Source organism: Rhopilema esculentum, chromosome 20, assembly GCF_057945365.1.
Source record: "Rhopilema esculentum isolate cy_ngs chromosome 20, ASM5794536v1, whole genome shotgun sequence".
In the NCBI taxonomy this organism is placed as follows: domain Eukaryota; kingdom Metazoa; phylum Cnidaria; class Scyphozoa; order Rhizostomeae; family Rhizostomatidae; genus Rhopilema; species Rhopilema esculentum.
In genome coordinates, this window is record NC_142834.1 from 12,998,531 (window position 1) to 13,013,656 (window position 15,126).

The 15,126-nt window shown below is 35.2% G+C and overlaps 1 protein-coding gene across 2 annotated transcripts in view; it reads right to left on the reverse strand.

The window, feature by feature from the left end:
• The window catches only part of LOC135687251 (tyrosine-protein phosphatase non-receptor type 9), a 30,364-nt gene extending 19,410 nt beyond the window's left edge, over window positions 1-10,954 (reverse strand). The window contains exons 1-8 of one of the 2 annotated variants that reach the window (XM_065203770.2): window positions 10,854-10,954; window positions 7,467-7,613; window positions 6,180-6,269; window positions 4,196-4,320; window positions 3,142-3,247; window positions 2,134-2,244; window positions 1,088-1,218; window positions 642-887 (exon numbers count right to left, since the gene is read on the reverse strand). In XM_065203770.2, coding sequence (XP_065059842.2) covers window positions 642-887; window positions 1,088-1,218; window positions 2,134-2,244; window positions 3,142-3,247; window positions 4,196-4,320; window positions 6,180-6,269; window positions 7,467-7,613; window positions 10,854-10,919 — 1,022 coding nt within the window. In that variant the 5' untranslated portion in view covers window positions 10,920-10,954. The remainder of the gene's footprint in view (window positions 1-641; window positions 888-1,087; window positions 1,219-2,133; window positions 2,245-3,141; window positions 3,248-4,195; window positions 4,321-6,179; window positions 6,270-7,466; window positions 7,614-10,853) is intronic. The other variant, XM_065203771.2, reaches the window with a different exon arrangement.
• Window positions 10,955-15,126: the final 4,172 nt, after the last annotated feature.

Below are 15,126 nucleotides of genomic sequence, written 5' to 3' on the forward strand. Positions count from 1 at the left end.
TGCTATTTTAAAAGATCACGATCAGCGCAGTGAACAGATTAAAAAGATCATGGACTAATATGTGATGCAAACGATCTTGAGCTCATTTGAATGGGGACAGAGAGGGCAGAGGACATGCTTCATAATGGAAGAAACAGGGCCGGAAGTTCCCTACTTACAATGGGAGCAATATTCATCCTCACTTCCAATTGGCATTCGGTAGAGACTAAACGAAATAAGGCCGTACTGAAAAAGGGGAATGACTGATACGAACAGTTTTTTGAACTTTTCCAAATTCCTATTCACGACAAACAAGATTCCCCTTTTATCTCTTCGTCTGACCCAAGTCTTGGGAGCCCACATGCGTCATACAGGCGTCCTGCAGGCACCCTACAGTTGCCAGCCAAGCGTTATATGTGCGTCGACATCATGTAGGTTTACGCGGGCGGATGACATGCTGGCACAGCATCACTATACTACAAGCACTAATACAGTAGAAAATTTACTTCTCACAACAATTACGATAAAAACAGGAGTACTAAAATTTTCTTCACTCAAAGTCAGACACTTCTCTCAGAAATGTTCTTCCTAAGATTTTCTTCTCTGAGATTATGAAAACAAAAAATAATCAACCCTCGAAACCAAAGACGAAATAGTCTTACTTTGAATGAGTGAATCTTCCACTGGGAGGAACAGTCTGTATGCAAAGATATTCGTCGTATATCCCACGCCTTCCAACTGAATTCATATAATTCACCAACTCGTCTACATTCAGTCTGCCATCAACGCGAATCTGTTCTCTTTCTCGATCCTCCTCCGCTGCTTCTCGTAATCTATCAGCAAAACTCTTTGTCTTGCCAAAACCTCTTTCAATCTGATTGTTCTTGCGGGCACTTGCCTCGTTTTTCCTGAAAAAACCAGCTTTCACGTTAACTAACCACATTAAAAGAAAAATGTCCTAAATCTGGAATAAAAACTGAAATATTCTTTCCAAAGAAAAAACTGGAACATTGCCTACATTTAAAAGGAACCACGAGAACAAGAAGCTCGCCCCCTCCCCCTTCCCCCTGGAAGATCCTCATAACTGACATTTTTCCGTACCACTTACCTGAGGTAATTGCTTACGCAGATTTCAAGCCACATATCATGATCATGCTCACTGGTACCGCCTAGGTGCACAGGGATCGTCGACGCCGGAATTCGCGAAAGCAGATCTTCAGTCTTCTTTAATGTCTCAACCTGCAAACGGACAACGAAATATTGAGATTTTGTAGCAAACAAGGCTGCAGTACGAGCCGAGGTTGTTTACAAACAAATTTAGCGAGTTGAGCTTCTTAAAAGGCCCATTTGAACAGAAAAGTTTTAGTAAACACCTTTTTTATCTGATTTTGATCCTTTTTTATCATAGTTCGTTGAAATTTTGAACCTTGAGCTTTAGTTGAATGGATGAATCATGAACTAACTAGATGGTGACTGCTAATCGGAAGGACAGTTTCAATCCCAGAGTATCGGACAATAAATACAACTCTAAATTGTTTGTTAATACTCACTTATTGTGAGCTGCTTGCTTCCGACCTTGAATTGACTGAATCTTAAGAATAACGCGCCATCAATTTTTACTAGAATCATGGCTTATTCAAATAAAGTTCTTTATAATTTCGAATCACAAACATAAACAGCGCAAAATTTAAATTTCAAAAAACAAGCTCACACGAGCTATTCGTTATCTTGAACATTTTCAGGGGAATAAATTATACATATTTGAAAGAACTGAACCTGTGGGTATTATACAAAAACGAGTCCAATGAGCAAAATGGGGGGCATTGATCGAAAACAGAATTGAGCATATATCTTATCGACAGGTTAATTCAGTTGGTTGCAATCTAAGAAATGTTCCAGTTTGAACAACCACAACTTATTCCAATATTATGTTCAACAAAATGTCTTTGAGAATTGCAATTCTTGTAAATAGGTTCAGATAATATTCTACAGTGAAATGTTAAAACTCTTTCTAGAATCCTTACGCCATCCGACTTGTAGTGTCGTGTGTAGTGTGAAGTTTTATTTTCTGTTCCCCTTTTTCTGTTCACATTTTCTGTTCCCCTTTTTCTGTTTACATTTTCTGAGTAAACATCATCATAATCAAGCACTTACCCTGCTCGTGATTTTTTCACCAACAAAATTCGAGAGAATTGATAACGAGGCCCTGAACCAAAGCGGGGCTGCCAGGATGTACACATGTTTTAACCTTGCAGGAAAAGCACCCTGTGATCAAGAAATGAATTCTTTAGAAATCAAGCAACATTTCCTTGCAAAACAATAATCGTTTAATTGCAAAATATTTCGCATCATTAGATAAATTTTATTTCTTGATAACAATCCGAGCTAATTCCCGTATTCAATCCATGCCCTCGACAAAAAGTTATTTCAAACTGATATCTCTAAAACGGACCAGCACTGATTCGCACTGGATTACCATAAAATAAGTAAATTTTCATATATTGATAATGCCTCCGATGTATATCATAATTTCACATTTACGGGTTTATAGACAAGTCAAGAACAGTTCAACGGAATTTGCAGTTTGAATTCATTTCTATTGACGTTGTAAACTTATGTCCGCGAAAAACCAATATCAAAAGCGCGTAATATCAATTCTCGTAACACAAAAGCAGATAAGTAAGTAGCAGTAGCCCTAAAAATGTGCCTTGAGGCACAACACAAGTTCAATCATTATGATTTGAGTTAAAGCCACTAGCATTGAGGCCTTGTTTACTATCATTTGAAAAGGGCAAGAAACATTGTTGGTATAATCTTGGCGTTTAGTAGCTTGAATTCAAGTCCACTGCCATCTTACTGTTATTCTGACTCTTTCATAAAATTTTGATGTAAAACCTGATCTTCTGCTAAAAGCCAGTAATAATATTCATAACAACGAGAAAAATAAAATAGGGTCGTTAAAGCAGCTTTTTGGCATTGACCGAGTTAAATAAATCTATAAACCAATCCACTTCTTGACGAAAACATCTTGCATCGATTAACTGTCCTTGTCAATCTAATGCAAAAATAGACAAAGATTTTCACAAGCAAGGCTTTGTTGCCTAGATTCTAATAGTCCCTGAACTGCAAAACTTGATAATGTAAAAAGGGGAGATTAAGTACCTTTAGTATGCGTAAAGTCTTCGTGCACAACTCATAATCAAAGTTTCGGTAGGCGGCCTTCGTCATGTCATAGATGAGAACAATACCTTTTCTTTGTGTGTCATGCCTTGAAAAGAAGAGGTACCGTAAAAGCTCTATTAAGCCCCCTCTATCTATTAAACCCCTTTCTATTAAGCCCCCTTCTCTATTAAGTCCCCTTTGTCAAGCAAAAACCTTTAAATAAGCCCCCCTCTCTAGTGACCCCCCCTCGCTTTAGCCTTTGATGTCAAACATAGAAAACATGCGGATTTAGTGGGTCTCTTGACGGGTGTGATGATGATAAGATCGTGTGCATTAAATACAGCTTATGTAAAGACTAACTTGTGCGACTAAGTAGTCAGTTAAAATTTGTTTAGAAGATGTCCCAGGGTGATCAATTGATCCTAGTGATTTTGATAAAGATTAGGACCTTATTTTTGATTTATTAGACTTCCGATTTTCTTGTCTTTTGGGTTTGTCTTTTTGGGTCTTGTTAATGATATTGCTACTTTTTGGGTAGCAGATTATCGATTTTATTTTTGTGGGGGAAAAATTCGCTAAAATGTATTTTTTAGATGGCTCTGAACTTGGAAAACTCTGAATCAGACATAAAACAAAACCTTCTTTGTTCAAATTTATTTGCACCACTTTGGGTCAGCCAATAAATATCTGCCGTCAACATTCCACAGCCCCAGTTGGTTTTGGCACCCTGATTGTCAGAAAGGGTTGGAGGAATGTCTGTTTACCTTTTAAAGAAAGGCATGGTGCTGTTATTTCATGAATTTGCTTTTTGAGAGCGATGTTGCTAGATATTCATTTTTAGGGCATCAATGAAAATGTCTTGGACAAATCCCCCTTACGTGCTCATATCAGAAAACATTTCCTGGGTTTCTACAAGAGCAAAAATCAAATCTAAGGAGACACATTTTGTATGCTACTAGAAAAACAAAAGCCACCACATTTAAGCAATTAAAAACAGTATGATTTATATTTCTAAAAACATTAACAGCCTATTATCTGTAAATTGAATACTGACCTGGCTATCAACTCGTTTAGTTGGAAAATCAAAGACTTAAGAACAATCCTGTGGGTAGTTTTCTTTGGGAAATGAAGTCTCTCGGTGAACAGACATACACTTGCACCAGTGAAATCTTCACCAAACTACAATAAAGAAATTAATTGTAAAAAATTTCGAATAAAGGCTTAGAACTGTAATGAGAACTGTGGCAAATTGAAATGAAGATAAATAATAGAATGAAAAAAGGTGGATTGAATATCAAAGCATAAAACTCAAGACATTGTATTTTAGGGTATGATGCAATTTCATAAATTGACTTTGGACTCAAAACATCAAGCAAAACACACAAAAGAAGGCCAGATGTGTGACAAATTCAGGCCCAAATGCACATAAATAGACAAAATTAAAAAATCCTTCAAAAATACACTGTGCAAAGCAAAGCATATATTTATACACATTAGCCTTATAGATAATTTCCAAACTCAAGCAAGAAACTGAGAAACTTTTCTCCTTCGAATGAATTTTTAGGTTAGCTGATCATATTTGACATTTTAGTTTACACTGTAAAGTATTTCTCTTTCAATTCATAATTTGTTTGTTACTTTGATAGGGTGTTAAAGTTTAAGGAAATGAATTCATAATATTAAAATAGCCAAATTTAAGTAATAGACCAAAAACAAGTTTTCTACGCAATTTAACTTCAGAAAAGGCCAAAATTGGAAAATTTGGCCTGAAAAAGGCCACTCTGGCAACCCTCATCAAGAAATGGAACATCTTAAAATTAACCTAATGGCTTATCTAGGCCTATGTTATGAGGAAACATACAACATGCAAGAACAATCCTGTGGGAACATGCAAAAGATAGATTATCTCCCACCATTTGTCTCTCTAACACAGGCGTGTCCAACTTGTCACTTTAGACAAGCCAATCTTACTCATGGGGACAAAATCGTATTGTACAAAAGCCAGATGAATTATTATGTAATCATCAGTAAATTTTGTATTGAACAGTAAATGGATTAATAATTACAGTTACATGAAAAATTACACAAACAGTTCTATGAAAAGGTTATCAATGTTAAATGTTACATTTCTTGTTTGCAGAAAGATAACACACTAACTTTAAACTTCATGTGTAAAATGGTATGTAAATGTTTCTCTGCATGCTTAGATTGTTGCTTAGACTTGTTCTGTTCAGCTTTATAGCAGAAACGTCTAATAACAATAGTGAGAAATTATGCCTAAAATGAATCATAAAACTTAAGAAGGGATGGCACTCCATAGACATAGCTCAAGGATCAAATAATTAAAACATTTATTGATATTTAAATTTAAATGTTTTACACATTTAAATGTAAAAGATGTTCCCAGAAGCCTTATGATATAGTCAAAATCATAACATAACACATAAAACTGTAAAAAAAATTTAGCAGTTTATGAAATTAATGAATATCTTTAAATGTATATATAATCTGTGAATTTGATGTGCAAGTTCAATTAAAAGGAAACTCATTCACATAAGGGCATCCATCAAATCATTAAATATTTTTCTTAAGTTAAAAAGTGTTTTTCAATGATCATCGTAAAAAGTTTAATCAAGTAGCAGTTATCATTAAATAAGAAAACTTTTATTTCTGTTATTAATCAAAATTGATGTCCATGTATATTTCTCAATCATTATTATTTTAATTCATCTTATCATTTTTATATTTTTATTTTTATTCCAATTAATTATTTTTCAATTCTTTAGTTTAAAAATACACAGCAGCTGTTACAATACTTTGTGAATTAGTTCTTATCAGTGGCAAATTAAGGAGTCTGGCAGAATCATTTGGTATTTGTTTGGCTAACTAACGTTGTCCACAATTTTCCCCAAACCCATTTCTCTAAAATGTTCATTCTTTTAATACCAGTTGCAATCTGACTTTTGCCACTTTTTCCTACAGAAATAAAAATTATATCTAAGATGTTAAAAAGTTAAGAAAATATAAGAATTGATTACCAAAACTGTAAATTTCCCAGACAGCAATTCTGATGACAAATTTTCTTCAAATGGATTTAATTGGTACAGATCAAATTTTTCACATACAGCCTGAAGGAGAGAATTCAACTATGTTACAAATAGCATGAGCATTTACCACTTGATCAATTGATGTATGTAATTTTATATTTGAAATATTTTACTTGCTTTGCAAAACTGTGTGTGCCAATGGGGTATGAAGAACATGGAGGTTAGCATGCATAACATGGCATCGTGAAAAACCCAGACTCTAAGACCCTAGGACCTTTAACTTTTAAACTGATTATCCTTGCTTAGTCGTTGAAGTGGCTCATTAACAATAACTAGTTACAATCCGAGGGCACATCCATGTATCCCTTGTATGGCTGTGTTTATTTAAACAAGCTTATTTATCTTTTAGCTTCAAATGTCTTGATCCGGATTACACTGTGGTTACTAGTGTACCTTGCAAGTGGGATCATAAAAATCTTGTTTTCTCCGGACTCACAATTCCTCTACTTACAGGTAAAAAAAGTTTTTTTTTCCCCAAGGAACCAGTTGAATGGATCAAAAATTGCACACAGCCAGGACAGATGTCGGGTAAACAAAGTGTGTCTCAAAATTTGTGTATTTGCTCTGGTCAGTCTTTTATAGTCAAATACAACTGTTGGGGGGTAGAAAATTGACTACCAATTTTTGACAGGGTATAGTTTCAAAGGTAGGAGGGATTTGAAAAAACTACAAAAACAATTTGGTAGATTAAGATCTGCATTTTTCTGCTGATAAAAATCAGATTTTATCACCCCAAACACAAGAGTAAAAAATAGCTTTTGAAGGTGGTACAATCATTTAAGCAAAAAATTTGCCTGGAAAGTATAATTTTTCGATATTGGCCAACTATTATGATATTGTTGGAATCACTACATTCTTGTGCATCAAATGATATATAATTTTATCCAATTCTGTTAAAAGTTTGGCTTTTAGAGAAAGAAAGCCCAATATTGTGTCAAAAACATTTACCGTAATCTCAATAGCTGAACATTTCTAGAAAGCTTGAGAACCCCATTTACCCTTGCTCTATAAGTTGATTTTAGGAGTTGAATTCCTCCATCAATTTTATTATATAATTTATAATATATTCTTCCTTGTGAGTTTCTGTGGTTGTATCAAAATGTAGTGTGTACCAACACCAATCAAACATCTTTCACAAGATTGAAAAGGGCAGGTGGGAAGTTCTAAGAAAATACTGATGAGATCAGAAATTTACTTCTTGAGAATGTGATACATTACCAAATTTGCTCTGAATAATGCTATAGCCCTCTCAGTTTCAAACTTTCTGGCATGTAGGAATTTAACTGCAGTTTCATGGTCAGCCACATCTTCATTCCTGTGATGGTTGCTATGCTCATTAACTGCAAACAGGAACTGTTCAATTGCCTTGAAAATTAAAGATAGTAAATGTGAAAATTAAAGATACCTTTAAAGTATGATTTTTGCCAGTCTAATTAGGTAGTATTCACCACATCGAATGCAAATCCACCTCATCAAATGAGAATTTACTACATCAAATGCAGAATTCACTACATCAAATACAATTTTCATTTGATGTGCAGATTTGTATTTGATGTGCAGATTTGTATTTGATGTGACACTGGTGGGCCACTGTAATTATCCATCCAAATCTATTTATAGGTTAAAGAAAGAATACCCCAGGGAGTCCATCAAACTGAACAAAATGCTGCATTGTCTTATCATGCTACAGTTTCCCCTTACAGATGCAAAATTACTTGACTTCATCATCACCACCTGACTCAGCTGAATCAGCCTTTGATGGAACTTTAGTCTCTGTTGAGGTCTGAATACTTTCTTGATTGTTTATTTTCACTTTCCACTTCCATTTTAGGTATATATCAACAGTCTATTACAATGCTATCTTCCCTTTGGTCTTTATTTCAGAGAGTGTGATTTTCATAAACAATCAATTTATCATAAAGGGTACTGTGCAATGTAGAGAGACTTCAGAGAGTCTTAGGAAATGGAAACAAACAAACACGCATCTACGATCTGCCCAACAAATGACAAAATGATGTCAGCCCATCAAAAATCAATGCCAAAGCTCTCGTTTTGAAAACAAATTTTTTCAAGTGGATTGGCCAAATTTTAGAAAAATAGATTTCAGGAATGGGTCATAGAAATCATAAGCATCGGGAAATGGCTTGCCTGTGCACAGACTTGTATTGTTGTATTTTTGTTTGCTACCTAGCTCCTTAAGGTAGTTTAGGACACTGAAAAGCTTCTGCTTATCGAACAGTGTCCTGGTCCTTCTCATTGATGTGACCACACCTTGTGATTCCTATACCTTGTGACTCCTACGCCTTGTTAATTTGTTCATGTCAAGGACTCGGAGCACACCAGGTTTTCCCTGAGATGAATTTAAGTGAACTCCCCTCTTGGAACAGCACCACATGTTGTGGAATAGGAAAGTGTGGTGCAAAGAGTCTTTGCATAGGCTTGAAAACACTATCTACAAGCAGTGGCATAGCATGAGTTGTTGAAGTGAGTATGCAGCTTGGGGTGGGGTCAATAGCAAGCTGAGATCAGTAACATCCCGTTCAAAGTTTGATCCTCAACTCTGTAAGTCAAAAAATGGCAGCAATCTTCCATTAACATGATACCACATTGGTACAACAACCTACTGTATTTTTTAGCAAAATTTTGCATCTAAAGAGGGAAAAACAACTCTTTTTTATCAGATAACGTGGACAGAATTCCGCATTCCCAGAAACAAGTGAGAGAGAGGGTGCTGCAACAAAAGGATGCTGGCAAGGGTCTCCTGACTTCAATAGAAAGTGATCTCTAAAAACAGAGAGGAAAAAATTTAATGGATTACTTTCAGGATAAAAACTAGGATGGGACCATTGAACTGCAATGGGTTGATAAAGGGTGAAACATAGTGCATTTTCAACAAAGTTTTCAAAAAAGGGGGTTAAAAATATTTTTGGTAAAATTTCAAAGGGTATGTGGGGCATTACTAGGATGCTTTGACACTACACCACGTCTACAAAATAGCTATTCATCACATGTAATTAATTGCTTCCGAATGAAACAGAAAATATGTGTCTGTGCTCTTGTGTACTGTCGTGCAACCTTTTCCCCCACTGAAAGCCCTGGTTAGTACACTTTCTGCTTGCAATTTTTCCACACCTCATTGTGTTGAAGAGCCTCTGGCGAGCATTGTTGGTAATGTTTCCCCCAGTATACGGCACTCCAGTATACAGTCAAGCCCCAGTATAAGGATTGTCAATCAAAATTCAGTTCTGAATTGCCGCCAAAGCCGTTTGGGTGTGTTTTTATCACGATGATAGATAGAAGTTATTTCAAGACACAGTGGCTTCTCGGCCCGTAGACATTCAGCAAGCGGCCATGTTGTAACAGCTGTACGTGAAAGACATTCCTGTAGCTCACCACCAGCAATAATAAAATATAGCCAGCCTAATCCCTTCAACATATTTACATCAAAACAAATGATTCTACAAGTTCCATCCAATATAATTCAAACCAGTCTTGAAACCAGTGTAATGAAAACAAACACATATAAATTAAAATGTTGTGTTGTTTATGACAAGCATTGACTGGGGATATTTTTATGAAATAGAAGTTAGAAGCTGCAATAAATCTCTGTTATCAAATGCAGCCGTCTGAAAATCAAATCCACATGTTATTTGGCTGTTCAAAATCCTCTTCCCCAAGAACTCCACCTTTGTTGTGGGAGACACGTGGGGCCTGCACCCCCAGGTCAGATGTAGAGGATTCTCAGGGTAACATACATTTTGGCCTAAAATTTGCCTTTTATATGATCGATTAGTAACGTGGGAGCCTTTAGCAAGAATATAGGGCTCGCTCATTCAGATGACTGCTACGGGGGTCAAATTCTTTCTAGGTCGCTTTTTGAAAAAATCTTGATTGAAACTGTTTCGCTGTTACAAAATGCTGAATGCATTACTGAATGTCTACTGGCCGAGAAGCCGCTGTGTCTTGTTGCAACAACAATGCACCGAAACAGTTTTGGGGGCACTTTAGAATTTAATTTTGATTGAAAATCCCTATACTGGGGGTTGACCATATACTGGGGCACCCATATACGTTACCAATATGGCTGCTTCTGGCACACCTGAAATCTCACAAGTGCCACACATTACACAATCCAGTCAGGAGGACACTGAGAGAACCAAAAAGGTTTTAGAGGCCAGTTCCCTGTTACTAAGATCAGAGTAGGTTTTTGGCAGAAAACTTAATTTACAAGGCTCTCGACAGGGGTTTGTTAGAAATTTTACTTACATAATAAATTACGGTTAAAGCTACCCCCCTCTCCCCCTTCCCATCCTCGACAGTTAAACTGTACTGTAGTTCAACTTTTTGTGAAATGAGCCAGTTAACGAAAATGAAAGGGGGAAATCAAATCATTAAATCATTGTCTTTTGTCTTTCATCTGGAAAGTACGTATTTAATATGAGCAGCCAGCAAGAGAATATCCGACCGGGCCTCTTTCTTATATTATCAACATCCGGAAAGATTTATCAACGATAGCGCAGAAATTCGACTTTACTGCATATTATAAATGAATAACCATTTCACTTGAAATAACAGAAATGCAAACAATGATCATATGCTTCTTACTTTCGTTTCTTCTTCTGAATATCTTATTTCTTCGTCGATATCCACTCCGTTATGTTCAGCCGCCATAATCCAAGAAACTAACCTCGTAACCAAAATGAGAAACTTCTGGTTTTGTTTTCATTTTTGACATATCTCACGTGATCTTTTGGAAATTGACAAGATGATTACATAAACATGGACTTGGTAAACCTCCCCTAACCCCCTCCCCTAAGAAGGCTGCTTTGTCTGCGATGAGATTTAAAAGAGCTGTACAACTGAATACCTTACAATGTCAATGTCTAAAAAAGAAGTAACTAATACGGAAAAAATAACCCAAGATTCATTTTTCATGGTTTAATTCATTAATTCCATTATTTTTTCATCATTCTCAACAATCAATCCTAAATTTAACTTTCACATACTATTCTAGGGGCAGTGGGAAATGGAGCTGGGGAAAGGTGCTCACAGTAACTATCAAAACTTAATTTAAAAATTGCAAAAATAATCTTGCTACTGACCTTTTGCATGTTTAGACCCCCCCCCCCCCGAAAAAATCTGTAATATGCTCCACGGCGCCTATGGTATTCTAAAATCAAGATGCAAGGCTTAAACAAAAATTCTGGAGATAAATTGGGGAATTGCTTTACATAATTGTCTTTAAAATCTCCTTCTGATTTCGAATACCTTAGTCCCTTCAAATTTAGCCTACCTTCAATTTTGGCTCCCTTTAATTTTCGCCCCTTTAATGTTCGCCCCCTTTTGTGCACAAGTTCGCTCCCTTTAATTTTCGCCCCTAAACCCTTTAAATTTCAAAGCTTTGACCTAATCAGTTTCCAAGCAATGAACGTTCTCGCGGCATGGAACTACACTCGGGCCTCTGAAAAATCTTTTTTTGCTTGGAAACTTTTTGCTGAAAAATCGCTTTTGTCATTTTTTTCTTGAATTATGGAGGCGCTTTAGAAGGTAGTGTACGAGACAACAAGTATAGAGGATCGCCAATTCCTAAAGGTTGACTCGAATTACTGAGTGTACTAATCGTTGATAAGGATAAGGCGCAAAGTTCTGTCTTCAATCGAATGAAAGAATATCTGCAAGACTACTATATTGAGCCAGAGAAGATGATAGTATCTTCTGACCAAACTGAAGCCGAGAAGAGATTAGCCGCTGATGATTTGGACGAATATGGCCCTGAGGAGGAGAACACTTCAGAAATGGAAGAACAAAATCACCCTTCAGACATTGGAGAGGACAATATTATCGTTATCGAAGAATAATGGATTTTATTTTGAACTACAGTAAGGCCCCTTAAAAGACATAGGTTTATCATCTTTGTCAAAATTTTTAGGATTAAGAAATCTTTTTTATGACCTTCAGTATGGATATTTTCCCAGAAAGTCACTAAATGAGAACTGTAACAATGAAAGCAATCAACGCAGAATAAAAATTTGACGCGCGTAAAGATGGTAACTTGAAGTTTTCTTCAAGGACGTAAAAACTAAGGTTCTATTATAGAAAATAGATTTTTTAAGGACCCTTTAATTTTCGCTACCTCTAATTTTTGCCCCATTTAATATTTCCATAATTCGCCCCCTTTAATTCTCACCCCCTCCGGGGCGAAAAATAAAGGCAGGCGAAATTTGAAGCGACTAAGGTAGCCTGTGCTCCAGACCCCTAACTTGAAAGTTAGCGGTCTGGAACACAGGCTAATTTCGAAAGACCTTTCATTCAAAAAGACCAAGATTGTAACCACTAACCTTAGCCGCCTCACAAATTAGGAGGAGGGGAAAATTTTTAGGGGAAAGAGGAAATTCAAAAGGTCCATTGCAAGATTCCAAGAATGACAGATATAACTTTTTATATATCTATAACGAAGACTAGAATATGGTGCAAAATATCTTCAATTTTTGAAGATTTTTATAGCTGACAATTGACACGTTAGAGGTGGAGATTCAAAGTATCGAGGTCATCCCCACCCAACGCTGCGATATCATAGTCCAGGAAAGAAAAAAGAAGATTGTAAAGATAAGAGTAGGAAAAAAGGACATAATACCATAAAGGTTTTTGCAAAGCACAGGTTTACAAAAAATTTCTGGCCGATGAAACAGCAAGCCCAATATAAAAATCAAAACTGTTTATTCATGATTTGCTTAATTTCAGCTTCATTTATAAAATGCTCTTAGGGCCCATGGCTTTTCCAGGAAAAAATAGATCATAGGGAAAATCAAAGCTGAAAAACTGGCCAAACCCCACCCTTCAACGCTTAAGGGAAGTGCTTTGTCCTTTAAAAGGCATTGGGTCATTGCAAGTTGGCTGTCCGTGTAGAGGCCACTGGTAGAGGCCAATTGCATCGCTGCTGAGTGCTGCTTTATGTTATAAGAATCAGTTCGAGGCAACTTAATGAAATTAGACCTAGGTCCACCATTCCAGCAGCTTTTATGACATACCCTCCTCGTTTTTCGTGGCTTAAAACCTTAACACCTTAATACCTAAAATATAAAAATCGCTTGTCTCTAATTCTACTTAGCAATGTGTTAAATTACTTAGTGTTAAATTGACTTAGTGGTTACCCAAGCTTCCCCCTGGGGCAAGAGGGTGGAAGAGCTCAACAAATTTTTTCTTGCGGTGTGAAGCTGAAGATATCTATGAAAAAATGTTTGTTTAGAAAATTGGCGGCACGAGAACCAGTACAGTCAACTCCGAAATGACACTAGAGCACGGGAAAATGCTTATTATTTCTCGTAGCAAAAATCTTGTTGAAATCCATGATGACCAACGTTTTTTAACGACATGGTACCTGGATAGATAGATAGATAGATAGATAGATAGATAGATAGATAGATAGATAGATAGATAGATAGATAGATAGATAGATAGATAGATAGATAGATAGATAGATAGATAGATAGATAGATAGATAGATAGATAGATAGATAGATAGATAGATAGATAGATAGATAGATAGATAGATAGATAGATAGATAGATAGATAGATAGATAGATAGATAGATAGATAGATAGATAGATAGATAGATAGATAGATAGATAGATAGATAGATAGATAGATAGATAGATAGATAGATAGATAGATAGATAGATAGATAGATAGATAGATAGATAGATAGATAGATAGATAGATAGATAGATAGATAGATAGATAGATAGATAGATAGATAGATAGATAGATAGATAGATAGATAGATAGATAGATAGATAGATAGATAGATAGATAGATAGATAGATAGATAGATAGATAGATAGATAGATAGATAGATAGATAGATAGATAGATAGATAGATAGATAGATAGATAGATAGATAGATAGATAGATAGATAGATAGATAGATAGATAGATAGATAGATAGATAGATAGATAGATAGATAGATAGATAGATAGATAGATAGATAGATAGATAGATAGATAGATAGATAGATAGATAGATAGATAGATAGATAGATAGATAGATAGATAGATAGATAGATAGATAGATAGATAGATAGATAGATAGATAGATAGATAGATAGATAGATAGATAGATAGATAGATAGATAGATAGATAGATAGATAGATAGATAGATAGATAGATAGATAGATAGATAGATAGATAGATAGATAGATAGATAGATAGATAGATAGATAGATAGATAGATAGATAGATAGATAGATAGATAGATAGATAGATAGATAGATAGATAGATAGATAGATAGATAGATAGATAGATAGATAGATAGATAGATAGATAGATAGATAGATAGATAGATAGATAGATAGATAGATAGATAGATAGATAGATAGATAGATAGATAGATAGATAGATAGATAGATAGATAGATAGATAGATAGATAGATAGATAGATAGATAGATAGATAGATAGATAGATAGATAGATAGATAGATAGATAGATAGATAGATAGATAGATAGATAGATAGATAGATAGATAGATAGATAGATAGATAGATAGATAGATAGATAGATAGATAGATAGATAGATAGATAGATAGATAGATAGATAGATAGATAGATAGATAGATAGATAGATAGATAGATAGATAGATAGATAGATAGATAGATAGATAGATAGATAGATAGATAGATAGATAGATAGATAGATAGATAGATAGATAGATAGATAGATAGATAGATAGATAGATAGATAGATAGATAGATAGATAGATAGATAGATAGATAGATAGATAGATAGATAGATAGATAGATAGATAGATAGATAGATAGATAGATAGATAGATAGATAGATAGATAGATAGATAGATAGATAGATAGATAGATAGATAG